The 20,152-nt window shown below is 32.3% G+C and overlaps 2 protein-coding genes across 3 annotated transcripts; both read right to left on the bottom strand.

Moving 5' to 3' along the window:
• Positions 1-2,121: 2,121 nt before the first annotated feature.
• LOC106769247 (protein DENND6A) lies at positions 2,122-6,203 on the bottom strand. 2 transcript variants are annotated; one of them, XM_014654780.2, is made up of 5 exons: positions 5,922-6,128; positions 3,879-5,587; positions 3,526-3,718; positions 2,499-2,813; positions 2,122-2,394 (listed from the first exon to the last, which is right to left on the bottom strand). In XM_014654780.2, exons 2-4 carry the CDS (start codon positions 5,441-5,443, stop codon positions 2,655-2,657), a joined length of 1,917 nt encoding a protein of 638 aa, XP_014510266.1. In that variant the 5' UTR covers positions 5,444-5,587; positions 5,922-6,128; the 3' UTR covers positions 2,122-2,394; positions 2,499-2,654. The 2 variants fall into 2 exon arrangements, with proteins under 2 accessions (XP_014510266.1, XP_022639385.1); XM_022783664.1 differs by lacking the exon at positions 2,122-2,394 and having other exon boundaries at positions 2,758-2,887; positions 5,922-6,203.
• A 1,579-nt stretch (positions 6,204-7,782) lies between these two features.
• On the bottom strand, positions 7,783-16,184 carry LOC106768730. Its single transcript, XM_014654017.2, has 14 exons — positions 15,712-16,184; positions 14,296-14,386; positions 13,955-14,039; positions 13,633-13,717; positions 13,239-13,308; positions 11,563-11,632; positions 11,295-11,340; positions 10,938-11,184; positions 10,655-10,860; positions 9,661-9,735; positions 9,011-9,080; positions 8,738-8,818; positions 8,249-8,328; positions 7,783-8,124 (listed from the first exon to the last, which is right to left on the bottom strand). Exons 1-14 carry the CDS (start codon positions 15,825-15,827, stop codon positions 8,046-8,048), a joined length of 1,401 nt encoding a protein of 466 aa, XP_014509503.1. The 5' UTR covers positions 15,828-16,184; the 3' UTR covers positions 7,783-8,045.
• Positions 16,185-20,152: the final 3,968 nt, after the last annotated feature.

Below are 20,152 nucleotides of genomic sequence, written 5' to 3'. Positions count from 1 at the left end.
CCTAAAATTGGGTTTTTCTGCAAAAATTTTGAAATTGAAATCAAATGTGATAGATATCATGCTGCCCTAATGGAAGGTTCACAAATACATGACACATGCCAGTACACCCAGCAGAATTATAGTATTTGTCCTATTGAAAGAGAGAAAAGTAGAGACGTGGCGAATTTTCGACGTCTGCTCTGGGATAATATGAACCACATTTCTTTTGTTTCCTTTTTTCTCAAATAGGAACCTATTCATTCATTCATTCAAATTATGAAAACTAGAACAATACTATCCACATTCACGCACTCATTTTATAAAGTGAACACTTTTCACATCAAAATATATTATGTAGAGTTTCAAGTTGCAGCTGGGAATAGTATTTCACAAGGTCAAGTTGCACCATATCAACCCAAACTTCTACAACACTATTCTCCCCTTACTCCCACTTTTCCATAATGGGGACTTTTAATTTTTAAAACATCCACCTTCATCTTCTATGTGTTTGATTAAAGTTCCATTCTATCAATTGATTGTCTTGCAATTTGAGGCATTTATGCGCATAGGAAAAAAAAAATCAGAGATTTTAGTTTGTAATTTCCCTGTAGCTTATGTAAGTTAGAAGTGACATCCTTCAGATACGTCTAAAAGGAGTATAATTTTATGGCAAGCAACAACAAAACATTTGCTTATGATTAAGACCTGCTGATGTTACCATATAACTACTTCACTTCTCATTTACTGATGATATAAGTATCTCACTTCTCTTGTAAAATAAAACTGCTACCACACATTGTTTCCTGAGGCAGAACTCGGTTATCTATGATAGTGTCCCAAAAGATTGGTCTTGTGTATATATGTAATAGGTCCCATGTTCAAACTTCCACTTTTTTTTCTTCAAATAAGATATATGTAAGATATTATCCTTAGAGAAAATTCATACTGGATCTGGGTTGTGTATGAACTATAGGACAAACAAAATCAGTGGAGTAAAATAGTATTACATATGTTTGAATTTAAATTTATCTCTATTTGTAGTAATCTAATATTCTAAAAAAATATATTAAAAAATAATTTAGAAAATTATTCACTTATTTTCTCTAATTAGAATTTTATATATATATTTTTTTTAACTAAAAAAATTTTATATATATTTTTTCTAATTAAGAAGATTCTATAATTAAGAAGATTTTATTAATATTTTTTCTAATTACAACATATTTTTACTCACTCTTTTTCAAGTGAGGTAAACAAATTCTTTTTTTACTTGTATTTGAAGCACGATTCCCTCTTTCAAAATGGTAGGTTCCACTGAGTTGCGTTGGTAGGAGGGTTTTGATTTTGGTTGGATGCAGTGACCCTGAAATGGTAAGCATAAACTAAATGCGGTGTGCAACCAACCTTGACTGATGGACAAAGTTTCAACATCTCAAAACTTTCATGTACCACTGAGCTTCAGCTCTCTTTTCATCAACATATGAATCAGACTCCTAATCCTTAGTCACGCCATAAAATTACAATAGGATGTAGCAAATCCAGCATTGAAGTGAAAAGTAGATGCAATGGTTGACACAAGTCATAATAATCATAGTGATAATTATGATGATAATAATGAGCATAATAAACCATTCTCATCATAATCACTCTATACTGGACTAAAAACTCTTATTTGTTCATATTATTTTTTAGACAATCTTTTGAAATATAAAATAAAAACGAAGTCAAATATTTGTAATCATTAAAACAGAAAAAGTGCTCTCAGATTAAACAGGTCATCAACTTCCAGTCTAGCTTCAACTCAGTTTTCTTATGCTACACAGTCCTTGTCCTATTTCTATCTAATATTGCTTGATAATATGAATCGTTCATACTTGATAATCTGTCTAAGTATGTCCAATGACTAAAATTTTCAAAGGGGGAAAGTTAGACAGATTCCACCTTGATAAGCTTTTAAAAGTTCCAAAGCCTCTCAGAAGTGATTAATCAGACATAAATTTTGCACATTACACCTGCCGCCGTATTATGAAGATCCTTCTATCAATATTTGTGTTGCTAAGAAAATGGATGTTGCAAAATGACTTGCAAATAGCAATTTGACACTGCCAGTGTAAGATACAATCCCTGTAAATGAATCTTTTCTTGAAAGAAAATCCATTGCATAGATTTGAGAGTTTTAGATTTGAAGAGAGCGTGGAATAGAGATCATAACCAAAGGCTAAAACGAAGTGAATAATTTACAGTATGGTCGTTCATAATTAAAACAATATGATGCCACAATTATCACCTACAAAGGCAATACATACAACCTGGCAAGTTTCAAATAAATCAATTTCCATTTGTTTGTCAAGAGCCAAGTTCATGTGTCTGCTTCTTGAAGGGGATTTGATCAACCAAATTGCGGTTACCCCATAGCTGTTTATCGAAGAAAAATGATAATCAGGAAACATGTTCTATTGAAAGGAATTGCATGCTCACAAAATTAAATGGGATGTCTCCAAAAAAAAAAAAAATCTTACCCCTTGATGTGTCAGGTTACAGAAGTTCCCTCAGACAGAGGCAATGACTTCAAGGGTGTATTTAAGGACCATAAGAAGACCACCTGTTTCATGCTTTTTCCATTAACTTGGGCGATGCAGAAGACATGTCCCCAGCTTGTTCACTGGGATGCACTGTCAATTCACAATACGTTGAAGAAGGGATGCCCTTTCTGGATTTGAAAGCATGATTTGTTGCATATCTTTTGTAAGCGCACTGAAAACTGCTTGAAGATCTCTCATTAGTTTCTCACAAGTTGCAGTTGAATCAATATCTCCATTTCCAGGTTGCTGCAGCTGATAATTGCATTTGATTGAGAAATAAAAGCACTGTGTAAGCTTAAACAATCCTATGTTTTACACATAATATCCTGCACCACAATATGCAATAAATGATAATGTACTAGAGGCTTGAGCTTAGCAATGGCGTGTCTACCCTATGAAGAAACAAATGATAAGTTTTATTGGGTTCTTCGAAGGAAAACTCAGGAGAGATCTTTGTCAATGGACCACAAGTCAACTACATGACTGAATTTGGCAATATGCTTAATCCAAAACTTTAAAGACAATAAGTTTGTAGAATTTTCTCACTTATATTTTGTTCAACTTGCCTGTTTCTATATAATGTTAGACTCCAAACTCACTCTAACACTCTCTCCCTCAAATAGTCTTTTTACATAACGTGGAACTCCAAATTCATGCCTGAACTCTAACAGTATTTATGATTGTTTCCCAACAATCTCCGAGATAAAATAAGACATCCAGTTTTCATAACTTCGGTCTTGGTATATTCGATTTGATCATTTACCTCGTTGGATCCCAACAACAAATAAGTTGCCAATAGAAAAATGGTTCAAGTTCTAATAATACACTACCAAAATTTGTTACATAATACATTAGATTAGATATTGATTAGCAAATGAAAATAATCATTAATTAAAATAAATGTAGACATATATTCGTGTGGAAAAAGTACCAAAAGACATGAACAATTGGTTATATACACTACCTGCAATTCTCTATGCAGAAGTTTCTCTATAACATTGAAGGAATCCACAATTTCCAACTCAGACATTTTAGATACAAGCTGTTGCATATCAGTTTTCATTCTTGAATGCCTCCACAATCTATCTTGTTCCCGTTCAGCTACAGCACGCCTCCTCTGAAACCAAGGCATGAAGTTGGGTCCATTCAGGAACCGCCTGATAAGAACATTCATACGAACCATGGATCAAAAATCTAATAAGTGAAGTCTGAGGAACTAAAATTTTAGAGGAAGATCACTCTGTAAAATACTATATGATACTGAGAGGTAGGTAGCAAAAGTTAATATAAAAAACTGTTGCAAATAAAATTCATTACCTGTAGAAGTTGAGCCAGTTAGACTTCATTCTCTTCAAAATGAACTTCCCTGGACCTCTGGTTGATAAACTTGAAAGAAATTCATCAGCACTAAATGGAGGCAAAGATGGAGGATCAACATAAGGAGAAGATCCTTCCAATGGAGCTGTGATCCTAAAATATGGACCAAAAGGGGCCAAGAAATTAATTGTGAGCTCCAAGAAATGCCGCCGTAATATCTCATTGTTAACAACTGACATTGATTCCTCAACTCTTGGTGACATGCCTGCATCTACAAGCCTATTTAAAATAGAGGTGTCGGGCTTAGTTATGGCAGAATATGTAGTCCAAATGGCTTCCTTATGTTCTGTCATGAGACAAAGAGGACCATCTCTCCGCAGCTTAATTGCATTCAGTAAACTTGAAGGAGAAAACTTCTGTAGGCTCTGTAGGTAAAGTTGTTGAAGCCCACCATCAGGTCTACCAGAAACTTTGCCAGCAGAAGACCTAGTTGAAAGGGCAACCCTATTTGAACTAGGATGGAGACTTCCAACTGAAACAATGTGGGGGATTTTCTTGAGAGCCTTAAGGAAGAAAAGATTTGTCACCCCTAAAACCATTGAAGGGAAGGTTTCCCCTTCCCGAATTGAGTTCAAGTGTGAAAACTCAGGATCATGAATGGTAAAATAAGGCCGGAAGTCAACACTACAAAGTAATGGTGCAATCAAACTCACAAGACTGGCAACGGCCTCACAACACTGGGAAGGGGTTGGTGCAATGATCAGAATTGGTTCACCAATGACTAACAACTCCCATAACAACCAAAGCTGCAATAAGATGCCACGGAAAGCACCAAAAATATCTGCATCATGAAAAAGGCCCTGCGGAATAGACTGATTACTAGGAAGTAAAGGTGCCACAGGAGAAGCAGACTCATCAAAAGATAATCCATTTTCCAAAGGCAAGCAGTGAACAGGTGGCAAGTTCACTTTAATGGTTTCATTCCCAATCGGAAGATCCATTAGCTTTCCAGGAACAGGAGCAGGCCATGCTGAAACATAAGCTGCAATATGCTCCAGTGCTACCTTACCAAAGTCAAAATATAAGGGACCTATAATCTGTAATAAAGGTCTAAACACACTTGAATAAGGACTGTGGGACAAAACGACCACAGACTTCTGCTCCCCTCCTCGCTTTAGCCTCTCATCATGTATCTGTCTATTAAAGACAAAACCATACATGTATTTAGAAACATTAGCACTGCTTGTACTGGATAACTCTTCACCAACATTATTTTTATCTATGGATTGAGATTTGAGGTGCCTACGAAATCGGAAAAAGAAGATACAATCATGAATGCTTGAGCGGTTTTGTTGCTGGGAAATGGAATCCGGAAACGAACTATATGCAATCTCCAGCTCTTCATCATTCGTAAGACAGCCAGGCGGATAACATACTTCTACAAGCTGGCCTTGTTCAAGATCAAACCTTATAACACAAAAGCCAACTATCCATCTCTGTAAAGACTCAGGATCAAGACTGGGAAGAAGTTCTTCTCTGACTTTAAAGGAAGGAGATCTACTCATATCCGATAAAAACACTAATAATGCATACTTTCATTGATCAATATGCCACTGACACCACCTCTGGCAACTAGTTCCTGCTAGAAAACCAGCAGCATCTTCATTGATCAAAGAAGTTCAACTGAACTTTACAGATAACTCATAAGCCTGAGAAACAAATACAAAGACACGTATTAAATTTGCTCATATATACGATTCTGTTAGGAGGATCACTAACCGCAAAGAAGAATGAAGTGTACCTCTTCGCATAGAAGAAACCAAGAAAGAAAGATAGCAAAATCAAAAAGTCTAGTTAAAACAATTATGCTCAACTACTTGTGTTACTTTGACTAAGAACCAAACAAGTTTTCAGAACAAAAGCTTAAGCAAGATCTATAATTATACATAATTCCCTTCATTTCCTCGGCAATCAAAGCTAGTAACCAAAATCATCATATGAATGTCAGAACTTCAATTTCAACAAGATCCATCAAATGGGTACCTGAAGATAGGAGTCAGGAACCAAGACACAGTTCCTAGCAGGAAACCATCTGGGTCAGCAACAAAAGAAAACCAAATTGATCGAAAATCTCCCAGAAAATCAAACAAAGTTGAGAGCTTTTGGCCTCGTACTTGGTCCCAGTAACTATGGGTATCCAAATCAATAATGAGTTCCTAAAGAGAAAGACATATCTGCAACAAATTTTTCATTTGTTGTCAAATAAGTGGAAATAGTATTGCAAGTTGTGTACATATTTGAAATTGAAAATACTGCCCCTTCATCCAAATAAATGATTTTAATATTAAATTATGTTAGGCTGTGAAGGAGGATTTCTCTGTTTATGCAGAACCAACAGAATCATTTGAGAACTTTTTAATGTGTCTTTATAATTTATGTTAATTTTGTTATGAGATTCTGAAATGCTTAAAATTGTCACATTACATTTTTAATGATTTCAAACTGCTACAAATTAATCACTCACATTTATGTTTAAAAATCTAATTTGAAAACTGATTTAATAACTTACTTAAAAAAACAATTCACTAATTTAAATTTGTTCCGGTTAATAAGTCTCGTCTAAGATTTAAGAAAACCTAATAATAAGAGCATTCATGGAAAAAAATAAATATCCCATTCATCTTAACATATGTTTGAAGTGTTTTACTTCCTGCACTCCCCAATTTTTTTGTGCAACCCTCAAATTTTTGAAATGAGTATTTTACCTTTTGAAAAAGTAACTTGCAGATTATATATTTGTAAGCTTTGTGCAACAAGCTTTCTAGAATTTTAGAACAATATTTTTAGAACAAAATTTTCAAAACGTGATTTCTGAAGTAAAATTTTTGGAACCTATGAAATGTATTTTGAAATAATTTTTTTGGAATGAAATTTTCAAAAAGAGCTTTCTGAAACTCATAAAATGCTTTCAGGAATGAGTTTTCTAAAATATTAAATGTTCTAAAAAAACTTCTCAAAATAAAAATTTTTGAAATAAGATTTTTTTTTTTCTCTGCAGCGGTCTCCCTCTCTTCTTCCTTAACGGTACGGCGGCGGTCGAAGTAGTAACACCGCTGGTGTGATATGGTCTAATAGTGAAGAATGTTTGAGTCTTTTCCTAAAATTAAAACAAAATAAACTTGTATAGAATTAAAAATCAAATTTTGAATAAACTAATGAAGAATAACTATTGTAAATTAGTGTAGTTCTAAATTAATTTTAATTTATGAAGTAATTATTTTTTTTTTCTTTTAAAAGCGTTTGTGGAGAAATTTCTCCAAAGTAAATTTTGCAATGATTTTAAATAATTATTAGCAAAAACAATTATGATAAAGAAACATGGTTGCTGGTCATAAAAAAAAAAGTATTGCTGAACAAAACAATACTCTTTTAGAATTTATACAAAACCTAATTAATGAGGTTAGAGACATTAACTTAATTAGAAACATTACTTTTCTTTTAAGCTTATGCTTGAAAATTATATTTAACATCATTCCTTTTCAAATATTGCATTAGCTTTAATTTTTTATTTTCTCTCATTGTTAATATATTTATTCTTTAATTACTATTATGCTAATAGTCAAATATAAGATTCTCGATGTTTTTATACAGAACAAAACCAAACCACACTTTTAATTTGGTTCTGATAAACAGAACCGGAAAAGGAAATTCTGATTGAAGCAACTAGAAAAGAAGATTAGTAATGAAAATATCAAACTCTCTACATAATTAAAATTCAACATCATGTTTCACAATCACTTCGAGATATCAACATATTGTTTCATAATAGTTATTAAATTACCTCTATTTTGACGCATTTAACCTTAGAAAATGATTCAAAAGGGAAGAATAGGTGCTCAGCTACTATAATTCAACACTCATCATCACACTCATTTGTAAAGCCTGTAAAAAGCTAGAGTATATATATATACAAATTACAGAAGGGAGTGAATGCAAAACAAATTAAATTCAAAAGTGGGATGCTCTATTCTTCTTCCTATCATTTTGATTTTCTATTAGACAGTGAGCAAGTTGGCGTCCAATATTATCATCACCAAAACTCTGTTAAAACATGTTCTCTAGCCCCTTTCTCTATGGTCTCTTAAAAAAAAAAAAACATGTTAACATCTAAACATCATATACAGGCAGACGCTCAGCAATAGAGTCACGGCAAATCGGGCACTTCTTACACTTTTCTGCGCAAGTGCTGCAATAACATGCAAATCAAGCATAAGGCCAAAACTATTTTGACCAAGGAAATGGTAGGAAAATAAAATATTATGTAATGATGCATTAAGTGGCCTTATTGACCATCACATATTTGATCTCACCTGCAAAGAACGCGATGCCTGCAAGGGAGCAATACAACGTTAATCTCTCCCTCAAAACAAATTCTGCACAACACTTTCTCCTGTTGCACACAACATAAAATTGGTCAAGTGAAATTTCAATTGGTCTAACCATGCCAGTGATGACAGCAATCGGAAACTTCCTTTTAACCAGTTGAATGGGCTATAGCACTCATTGATAATTGTTGTCACCAAATCAAAACAATGTACGAACTTAGGTACTATATTGGTGCGACTAACACAAACAACCACATAGCAATGCCAGTATATTTGATTATTACGTTCACAGGCTATATTCATAGTTCCACCGTATTCAAAAGACTGACAAACATTGATTTACAACATCAGATATCAGAACAGGGTTCGTGCATGAACTGGATGGACTCTATATGCATCGTATAAGGAACTTTGGAAATACACAGCATAAGCACGTGACTAACTATATTACTCATTTAAGGTTAGCCGTTTTACATTTTGAAGTCTTTCATACTCCTGTTGGCTGAATTTTGTGATTTCAGTCTGTTCACCAAGAGCTGCCTGGAGTCTCCAAACCTGTCATTCAAAAACTATAAGCATCCTAATGAAGGAAATTATTGAGAATTTTTATGCCTCATATTGAACAATGAACATAACATAAGGACGTAAGACCTAAGAAAATTATCTCAATCATACCACACAAGGTCATATTCATCTATACACGTAGACCTGAACATACTTCATCATAAACTTATATCTATATTATACCTCCTCAGCAAGTTCCTTTTTTGGCATTTTCTTAACAATCTCAGGAGGATAACCACAGAACGTATTATACCTGTTTCAGTACGAAGCCAAATGTACAAAGATCATTAGAAACAAGTACAAGATGAACATATAGCAAAAAAATTGAAAATAGCTTAACATATATTATTTCACGAGAGAAGAGGTAAAAAGGATGTCTTCATATAGTACTTGTGTTGTAAACAAGCTCAAATGTCAAACAGAAAAAGAATAAGAAAAAACAGGAACCTATTTTGGTACTTAAAGATAAAACATCAGCTTAATTTGATTATCTTATGTTAAGAGAATCACTTGAGCACGTAATTGATTCATTTCTTAAAATTTGGTTTTTACATTAGAATTCCATTCACCCTGAAAATGAAGGGTGGAACTCAAAAAAAGTTAATTAAAATTATAACTCTGACCAATAAAAGAATACTTCAATGGAAATTGAGAAAATGGGTAAGTGCGTATCTTTGAAGGACCAAAATGGCAACTTTCTGAAAATTAAACATTCACAAGCAAGGCACATGAATTATCAAGAGACATTGCAGTGAGTATGTATGAGACAGCATATAACATTCTTTAATGGTATGATACACACCAAGGTTTGTAATAAAACGAATGATGCTTACCCAGATGCTCCCTCATGGTATATCCGTGCTTGTTCTTCCCGACTCCCTTCGTCAATTGACCACCAACCCAACAATCTGATTGCATCAATTGTCAGAATTTAGATGCAGTACCAGTACAGTACACGTAAATGGTAATTCAACAAGATCACAGCTTCCCTTTTAAAAAAACTAACCCCAAATTAGATGTATTACCTCCGATAAAAATAGAGGTAAAAATAATGATAAGTATTCAGATTACTCCCTTGAGGTTTGAGATATTATGCTCATTTGTGCACTGAACTAACCAAAGCATCTTTATGAAATATTTGCCCCAATTTATATTGGATTTGCATCTAATAGTGGCAAAACTAATAATAGATGAAAGGCATACATTCAATCTGTGAACCAAATCAATAAGAACATCTAGTTTAGCAAATTCCACATAAAATGTTCCAAATTAAGAAGTGTAGAACAGTCTGTTGCTTCTATTGGTTCAGTGCGTGCCATATTTTATCTACCAATTAGAGTATTTTTACTCTATCTGATGTAATTTTTACTGTTTCTACCATGTCCAGCGACAGTATAGCTTTATCCTTTTATTGTTTTGTTATAGTAGATGGTTGAATGTGGTTCTTATGGGGGTGACAGTTGTACTTAACAACTAATTTTATGTTATCACTTTGCACATCCCTGGACTCAAGGTGCTTAAAGAATCACTCTATCTTTGAATTCGTATTCTTAACATATAACTAAGCTTTTTTTTTTATCCAAATTTAACTGAAAACATCTCATAAATAGAACGTGGTAATCAAGGATTTATTTGATTTGAGAAAAAGCAGGGGAAAAGAATTTTATATCACATGTCCAACTCATACCTTGATTGTTAAAATTAGTTATAAATCGGAAAGAGTCAGAATAAAGCTCAGGGAAACAGAATGACAAAAGTGAAGTCAGACCAAACAACAGAGTTTTAATCTAAAGTTTCCCTAACAAGCCATAAAAGAAAATCAATTACCTGGAACCATGATGCAAGAACCCCATGCAATCATGAACTCTTGAAGAAAATCTAAAATAAATTCCTGCAGAAGCTCCACTTCTTAGGAGAAGCACAAGTTTCTCCACTAATTTAGATGCAGATAACAGTACTCCAGCTCCTTGAAGTAGGAAAAGCGGAGAGAAAATAACTGGAAGTGGTATATATACAGCAGAAGCAGGTGTTCCCTGGAATGAAAAACATCTCAGATCTCCAAAAACAATATTCCCAAGGCTGACCAAGCACACAATTCCGTATCATATACCTCTAGATGCATACAGAGAAGAACCTGGAATACAATAATTGGTACTTTCATGAAATGCCCCCCTATGTCTTGTATGCTACAGATTCTCTCCCTGGTACGATTTTCATCTGTAGAAACCACTAAACCACTGTTCCAGTCAAGATATCTAATAGTAGTTGAAGATGAACTACTGGCTTCTCTTGAATTTCTATGAATTACAGGATTGGACCACTTTGTACATACAAGGAAAGAAAAGCACTCGGCGATACTGCAAAATAATAGATCATAAAACCTTATAAAACCTTCACAGCAGCATTCCAACAAACACAAGCTTAATTATGAAAATGCATGTTAGCACTAAAGACGAAAGAAACTTACGCAAAGTTAATAAACAGGTCCCACCAACCGAGAGCACCTACATCACCTGTATTAGACAAGAAAAATGAAGCCAAATTATTTATTTGTATAACTAGGGTCGCCAGGGAAAGTATTGAAGAAGAACATAACAAAACATACTGTACACTACACAGCAGAATAAGAAAAATTCCAAAAGGAATCATGAGATTAAACATTGCTACCGTGAGATGAAAAAATAATGACAGAATTTATAAGAATAAGTGAAAGGGAACGTAGAGGGAAAAGTTACCGCTCAGTTTTAGGAGTGTGAAGACTGTTGCAGCAATGAAGAACACCATAGAAATAGCAACCCAAAAGTGCTGCCAAAAGAATAACAAAAGTGTAACAAGGCTTTAGCAATTTCAAGTTTTAAAATACTTTAATGATAAAAAGAGACAATTAAATAGCATACTTGAAGAGACATAACAAACATTACAAGATTTCAACTTGACTCAAGCATAAATTGCAATCAAAAGATTTCCTAATGTTAGTATTCTTTAACTATTTGGTGCATGTCACAATTAGAGTAATCCACTGAATTTCTGTGGCATGACAAAGATATCCACTCATGTAAACTAATGCAAAACAAAACCCTTTCTGTTAAACAATTTTAGAGTGCTAAAAAGTAGGATACCTGCAACAATTTATAACACTCAACTACAATTAAGAAGTTTTTCAAAAAAGGCAATAGCAGTTTCTCCACAGCACAATAAAATCAAATATTAATAGGGAAAAGCGTGGCTACGGGGTTAATTGGTGATGGAATTGATGCTAAATTCACCACAATTTCACTCTTCAAACAATACTTTGAAAACCCACAACTTTCACACATTGTTTCCCGAATCCTTTCCTGATGCATTTTTACTATGGCGTTATACTTAAATAAATCAGAAATACTTTGACACTTTTCCCCATATAATTTCTGACATAGACAGTGACAAAACTGTTGTTGAAGACTTGAGCACCATTATTAAGTAGGAAACCTTTTGTTTCCTATTTTTTGAAAAAAAAAATTATTAAAAAACTGCTTAGCAAGAGTAGTTGTTTAAAATTCTTTTTAAAAAAAATATAACTCCTTTCAGTTTTTTAAATCAGAAACCAAAATATTGTTAAGTTGTTTTAGTACTCTACTTTTAGTTATCTATTTCTCATATTCTTTCTTGAACTATCTGATGGGTCTATCTGGGAGAAGGTTCACTAAAGAGATACAACATCAATGAGACCTGAGTTCAACCACATAAGGGATTGACGTCACTCTCTGCCCGAAACCTTTAAGGCAATGGGTTAATGGATCTTCAACCTTATATGTTGATCTACTTTCTCAAATTTACCCAATGTGGAACTTCGACTCACACTTGGATTCTCAACAATTCTCTCCTTCAAGGATGAGTCCCTTCCACATTGGTAGACTCCCTATCCAGTGGAAGCATTCGAGTACCCCTTTTCGTACTGTCATTCATCTTAATGGGACACGCTTACTTAAAACCCTTTGCCAAAAAGACTTTCGATATAGGGATCATCATACTCGTCTCAGCCTAACCTGGCTCTGATACCACTTGTTGGGTCTATCGAAGAGAGGGTTCACTAGAAAGATATAACATTAATGAGACCTGAGCCCAACCACATAAAGGATTGACACCACTCTCTATCCAAAACCTTAAGACAATGGGTTAATGATCCTCAACCTTATGTTGATCTACTCTCTCATTTTTATCCAATATCAGACTTGGACTCACGCTTGGATTCTAAACACTATCACCTCCTCTTACCCTTCTCAAACACAACATAAGATTCCTTTGATTTGTATTTTTTAATTAGTTAGTTATATTAGAGAACCCAACAAAACACATGAAAAATATACTGATAAGAAGAAAACACTGCAGCTTATGCCTATTTTTTCTACAAAAAATTGATATAAATCCTTACCGGAAGAGTTTCCCATATTGCCTCATCACTCAAGTTTTCTTCATCCCCTGGCATTAGAGCCTTACACATCCTGCTCATAAAATACAACATAGTTGGTTACAGATGAAAGATGAATATGAGATCCCAAAATGAACGAATCATGCTGAAGGGGTTCACATTAATCTCTCTAGAACAAAGCACACCACATCATAACAAACCCAAATGTGCACGTCAATGATTAAGACTTAAAAATTCCAAAGAAGTAAAATATGATGAAGAAATTCACTTAAGTAACTGGTCTACCAGATGTAAAGAATTCACAAAATTACTCATGTGAACATGGATTACTCTAACATTAGAGAACAACCCAAAAAGAAACTATGGTCTATTGGAGGAGCTATTCAAAATAAGTTACCTGAAATTGTCAATGAGAATAATGATTTCAAATGTTAATAAGGGAAGAAACACTATCTTTAGATCAACTGCTGCATAGCCAAGATCTGTAAGAACAAAATACGTTAGTATAATTGGAGATTTTGCATCAATGTCACCACAGAAATTTAAGTCCTTTATTGCAACAAAATTCTTTCATTTACAGATGCCAAAATGCCCACGTTCCTATGGTTGGAACTTGTGAACTCCAAGCTAACCATATGAACAACCTGTAACTTAAATAAATATTTATTGAATACATGAAAATAATTGAAAATTCTAGCTACGCAACAATGAAAGCATACCATATATGCTCTCAAGATATATACAAAGGAGCAATTCGAATGCAATAAGCAACGGCGTTGCAACGACGGCATGGCATGGTGCCCACTGTCACAATATAAAAATTCAGTATTGTATTTAGTCGTGTCAACATTGTCATAAAAAAAAAAAAAAAACTAGTTAGTTAGACAAGAAAAGGAAAACAAGGAGCACCCTAGTTTGAGTTTATATCCTTGATAGCAAAAGAACAATACACATATTCATGGTTTCAAAGTCAAATGGCTCAATACTCAACTACTATGAGTAAACTAAAGCTGAAAATAGAAACTGGCTTAAATTTCAGTTAAGAATGATGATGGCATACATTTCGATTACGTGGAGCAGATGGTGCAGGTAATGAAAACCTTCCTCGAGCCACAACACCATGGAACATCCAAAGAGGTAAAAATACTACCCTGTATATTAAAGGGGAATCAGTAATCAACAGTCACCATCTTCTCAGAACCTTATATACACCACATCTTTCCACACATCATTACGATCATAAAATTTCCATATTAATAAACTTGCCAGCACACCATGGCATACATTTTAGGACACCTTAACCCTTTTTTTACATTTATTATGATTTTGCTAAAATATGATGAGTTTTAATGGGTTTCCACCAAACCAACAACATAATATGTCCTTATACTGAATTTAATAATTTTGGCATTACAAAGCAATCATTCCAATTGAATCCCATAATAACTTCCAGATATTATTAATTTTTTGAAGCACAACATAACCTGATTATATGAAGCCACTTTACAGTTCACCACCTATGGAGTCTTTCTAACCTCTCAACCTAAAGGTGGGCACCACTTTCATCAGTCAGGTACTCATTTTCGCAGCTTACTAACTAACACGTAGGCATCATCCCAACTCCAATTGAACCAGAAGCTTGCGCACTCCCTGATTATCTTGGTCTACCAATTGTTATTTCACAATACTGAAGAGTGCTTATTTTCATTCTAGGCCATTACTTTAGTTCACAATCATCTTCTCCCCAATCTCCAATTTCCATTCTACCGGCTCAAACACATCCTACACCAAAATAGAGATGGAGAAAGGAAACAAACTAACACTGGCAATAACCCCCAAGCACAACCTCTCAGGTAGCAATTATACCATTACAAAAATGGGTTCTACAGCGTCTTATCCTGAGCATAACTCTTGCAAATAATTTCAATAGTTTAAAAAACTGAAAAAAAAAAAAACTAGAAAAAACTTTACAGAAAACTTCCTCATATGTGAAAAATCACCAACATTATCACTTTGTACTCTCCAGGTGTTTCCAGGAATAGAAACACGTCTTTTTTAAAAATCAGTTAATAGTAATACTACAACCCTATATTCTTACCAAAAAAATTCAACCATGCAAAATTTAGGTCAATCATCAGAAGGCAAAACCAAAATCCAGTAATAATTATCACAGAACAAAACAGACAAGGCATTTCATGAGGTCCCAAACCCAAATCTCCAAAGGAATAATAATAATCATCAGTAATCATAATAATAATACTAATAATATCAGTAATCATAATAATAATACTAATAATATCAGTAATCATAATAATAATACTAATAATATCAGTAATCATAATAATAATAATAATATTATTATTATTATTAACAATAAGAAGAATAATATAATAATAAAAAAAAGTAGGCAAATGGAAATTGAAGCGAGAATTGAAAGGGTAGAAGAGAATAGAGGAGTGAGGGGAGAAAAACTAACCACCAAGAACAAGAGAGATCGTGATCAAGTTTGAGAACGAGGAAGAGAGTGAAGCACAACAGGAAGGAGTGCGCGGCCAGGGCCTGTGCTGAGTTCAACACCCTGCGCCAGCTCATCTTCCCAACCTCCTTCCCTTTCCTTTCTGACCGATTGATATCTTAAAACAAACACCCCACAGAAACCAAATCTCAATCCCAACACCACAAAAAAACAAACAACCCTCACAGAATTTATGCAAACACTTGGTCAACACAACAACCCAACAATAAACGAAAAAGCCCTAGCTTTGTTTGCGATGAAAGGAATTTTGTGATTGAGTGAGACACAGTCTAGTAGTGGGATGAATTTCTAAGTTGAAAGATGAAAAACAAAACCCAATCCTTCTTTTGGGTCACGATTACAAGGGGCACCATTTCAAAGAGGAAAAAAAAAAAGCAAACATTCATCTTCGTTTCAACACACTTTAAGTTCATTATAACATTTTTCTTTAATATCAGTACATATTATATTATATTTTATATATAATATATATATTTTTTATGCTAACTTTAATTTCGCATTAGGTGCAGTCAACTACGTATGAAAAATACTGTTTTTAATTTTAAATCATTTAATAGTAATGTTATGATAACATTTACCTAATTTAAATAAATTCCAAAATAAAAACGTTATCAATATTATGAAGAATATATATAAAGCCAAATCTACTTATTTTCTCTTTCTTCATTCTGTTCACGTTAGTGATATTTTTAGACTATTTACCATTATTAGGTTTTTTCAATTATGTTAAATAAATTATAAAGGAGATGTTCTGGAAGTTAAAATATGATGGTAATGAGTATCTGAATCCGCAAGCACACGCTAAGCAAAGTATATTATTATAATAAAGGCATAATTAGGACATAAAAGACATAAGCAGGTTCTACTGTATCCATCCAAAACATGATAACAGATGATATCTGACAGAGTGGTTGGGAATGCAATAGAAGAGGCCAAATGAGACAAAATTCCATGGTATCAATAATGTCACAATTTCATGACCCACGACCTTCCCTTCTAATGTTCATCTTTTTTGTCCTTTTTTTCTTAATTAATCCATTGCTGAGATACTTTTAATATCACTATCATAAAAAAACAATAGAAATAACTAATTTTTCAAATGGTTTTAGTTTTTAATTTTGTAGAAGGGTATTTTATTTTATTATTCTTTTGGCTTCAAAGTTTTGTTGCAGTTACTTTACACCTAACATACTATTATTTCTATCGTGGGAATAGAGTATAAAATGCCCTTTCACTAACCAGAACGGAAATAGGAAACTAATGTTGGTGAGAATAAACGAGAGAATTTATTTATTGGGATTTGCATGCATCTAAGGAAAAGTGAATAGATATATTTTAGAAAATTATGATATTGTTTGTTTGCAAGTATGAAGAGGTAGAAAAGAAAAATTTGAAGGAAAATTATGAAAATTGGGGAATCATGCCATGAATGTGTTAGATAATTAAATGTTTTAAAAAATTAAAATATAATATTATAATTTTATTTTTATGCTAAAATTAATATAAAATAAAATATAGTTAGCTAAAATTAATGTAAAATAAAATATGGATAATTTTTTTAAATAAAAAAATTAAAAAGAATAATTATTATTATTATATACAAGTAATAATAAATGGTTTTATTAATTTATACCCATCTTCTTATTTTAGAAAGGTTTTGTTTACTTCTAAAGATAAATTTGATAGATAATTAATTAATGGATTAAGGAGATTTGAAGATAAAAGTTTGTGTTGTTTATTTAAGAAAAATAAGATAAAAGTATAGCGATTTGAAGATAAATTTTATGAAAATTTTGATAGATAAAAAGAATTTAATAAATAACAATAAAATATTACTCACTTGTCTTTTCAATTTCCTTAAACAAAGAACATACAATTTTATGATATTAGTTGAAATTAAATAAATATAAAATTAAATGGTATTAGTTGAACTTAAATCAAAATAAAATTTCAACATACAATAAAAGTCTTAAAAAAAATAATAATAAAAAAATAATGATAGTGATTACAGAGTATGGGAATCGGTTCCATGAAAAGAAGAACCATTCCCATAATAACATCAACTCACTCACTTCAGGAGAATTAAGTTATAGAATCGGTTTCACCACTAAAACTTATTCCCCCTTCACCACACCTTTTTTATTTGCTTTTCATTGTGTATCATGGATTTGGGTCACTAGTGAGAGAGAATCGGATCCATGCATGGGAACCAATTCTACCTGTGCGAGGGTGCATGTTTTCCTACATGAGGAACTAGTTTTGTACAGTTTTAAAGAATTAATCAAGATTCTTCCTCTCACACAAAAACTAGTCATAAAGTTGCATCGCATTACTTTTTGGTTTGGTTGAATTGGTTCGATGATCTGTCGTCCTTTATTGTTCTGCTCTTTTTTTATTTTCAATCATCTTCTACTCTGATGAGTTGTGGACCTGGACAAAACACTCCGACTCTCTATTCAAATATGTTTCATAAAGATGTGTATATTTTATTAGGATAGAAGAGGATATCTTTACCTGGACATCAATTGTATATTTATAAGGTTTGTGGCAGTCAAGTTCATTGATTCAACATTAGTGCAATATATTGTTAAGTAATCAAACCCAATAATTAATAATCAATACAGTATATTTGTAAAGCGTAACGCAATCTAACCTATTAATATTAATACCTCATAATTCTTCATAAATGACAATTATTATAAATGACAATTATTATAGTACACTTTTTTTTTCAATCATATAAGATGTTTTTCTGTTAAAAAATTATGAAATAGACAACACAAAAAAAATTTTAAAATGGTAAAGGAAAAAAGAAGTAAGGAAGCGCAACACAAAACAAATATAAGCATTAGTACGTGTCAAATTGGGAAAGAACTTTCTTTTCCATTCACACCTCAAATTTCTTCATCTTTTCAGTCTTCTTATACGATCTTTTGAATCTGTTTATTACAAATCTCTCAAATTCAAATTTAGGATAAAAGAAACAGGATTATTATTAGAGTCAGACACCTCAGCTTTGTTTAAGGTATAATATTAACCACAAAAAAGTATTAGTTAAATTTCTTCATTTCTTAAATACTTTATTTTGGTAAACTAATTAACAAAACTTAATTTAGATAGAGTAATTAAATTTCTATTATCTTTTATATATATATATATATATATATATATTTAAAAAACAAAATTTAATACTACTTTCTACAAAAATAAACAATCATTAATTTTAAATATTCATTGATTAAAATATTAAAAATAATTATTAAAGTATTAAATATTTTGATATTTTTGTTAAAGTTAATAGAGTCCATATAAATAAAAGAAAAAAAGAAAAAGGAGAAAGAACAAGAATAAAGAGAGGAGAGAGAGAGAAAAAAAAGTGAAAAAAAAATGAAAGAGACATTTAGAGGAAAAAAAAGAGGGAACAGAAAATTGTCAGACAGAAAAAGGAAAAACAAAAGTAAAAAAAAAAAAAACAAAAGAGAAGACAGCTTATAAAAAATTAAAGTCTTACTATTTTTAAGAAAGACTTTGAAATAATAATTAAAATATATAAATTTGATATTTTCATATTTTAAAGTTTTCTATGCAACCAATACCACAAAGTATTATAATTTTCTAAAAATATAAATTAGTTTATTAAAGTACTTCAACCAAACATTAATTATAGAAAGGGAAAACATTTATTGGATTGTATTAAATGATACTCATACCTAGACGCTTCCTACTTTTATACTGTTTATAAATAATAGGCAGACTCCCTATCATTTAATAAAAAATTCACCCTCATCGTATTTTAATAAATAACATGCATGCTTTTAATAAAATGATATTTATTTTACTTATTATTGTTTAAAATTAACACATCGCAATCACTCGCCTGTCTCTTTGAACAACCAAGAAGAGTGACAAGCGACTAATGATTTGAGTCTCGATCTGGATAAGAAGCACTTCAATGGAATATGACAAATAACTATCGACCACGTCTTACCCAAATGGCATATTGACTACGAATATGTATTATAATGCCACATTGAAAAGACATACATGCTTATAAGCTTTTATCGTCAGCCACATTTTCTTTCGCTATTTTTTCTTCCAAAATTAATATCTTCACAACAAAAAAGCAAATTATTTATATTAATATCTTTTTCCCCTGATATAATATCTTTAGAACAAGTGGCAGATTTTTTTGGGCCGAAGAGATATTCTTTTTTTCCTGCAAGATCTGAGTTTTTTTGTTAATTATCCTGCCTTGCAATCACCTGTTCTTGTTCTAAACCGTAAACGGTGAAATTTGAGACATCAATAAACATGTTTTGAATATGATCAATAGCTTTTAAATCTATATTATACATAAGTTCCAAGGAAGAAAGTCCATACG

This window comes from Vigna radiata, chromosome 7 (assembly GCF_000741045.1).
Source record: "Vigna radiata var. radiata cultivar VC1973A chromosome 7, Vradiata_ver6, whole genome shotgun sequence".
NCBI lineage: Eukaryota > Viridiplantae > Streptophyta > Magnoliopsida > Fabales > Fabaceae > Vigna > Vigna radiata.
Note: the sequence above shows the minus strand (reverse complement) of the source record. Positions and strands in the feature narration are given on the sequence as shown.

Bases quoted from the DNA above. Each gene is read 5' to 3' on its own strand.
- LOC106769247 (XM_014654780.2), bottom strand. From the start codon at position 5,443: ATGAGTAGATCTCCTTCCTTTAAAGTCAGAGAAGAACTTCTTCCCAGT. The intron at 3,719-3,878 runs GTAATGAATTTT...TGTTCTTATCAG, and splicing joins AACTGGCTCAACTTCTACAG to GCGGTTCCTGAATGGACCCA. The intron at 2,814-3,525 runs GTAGTGTATATA...TGCAATTATCAG, and splicing joins TTCTGCATAGAGAATTGCAG to CTGCAGCAACCTGGAAATGG.
- LOC106768730 (XM_014654017.2), bottom strand. From the start codon at position 15,827: ATGAGCTGGCGCAGGGTGTTGAACTCAGCACAGGCCCTGGCCGCGCAC. The intron at 9,736-10,654 runs GTAATTGATTTT...TGATGCAATCAG, and splicing joins TTCTTGCATCATGGTTCCAG to ATTGTTGGGTTGGTGGTCAA. The intron at 8,125-8,248 runs GTGAGATCAAAT...ATGTTATTGCAG, and splicing joins AGGCATCGCGTTCTTTGCAG to CACTTGCGCAGAAAAGTGTA.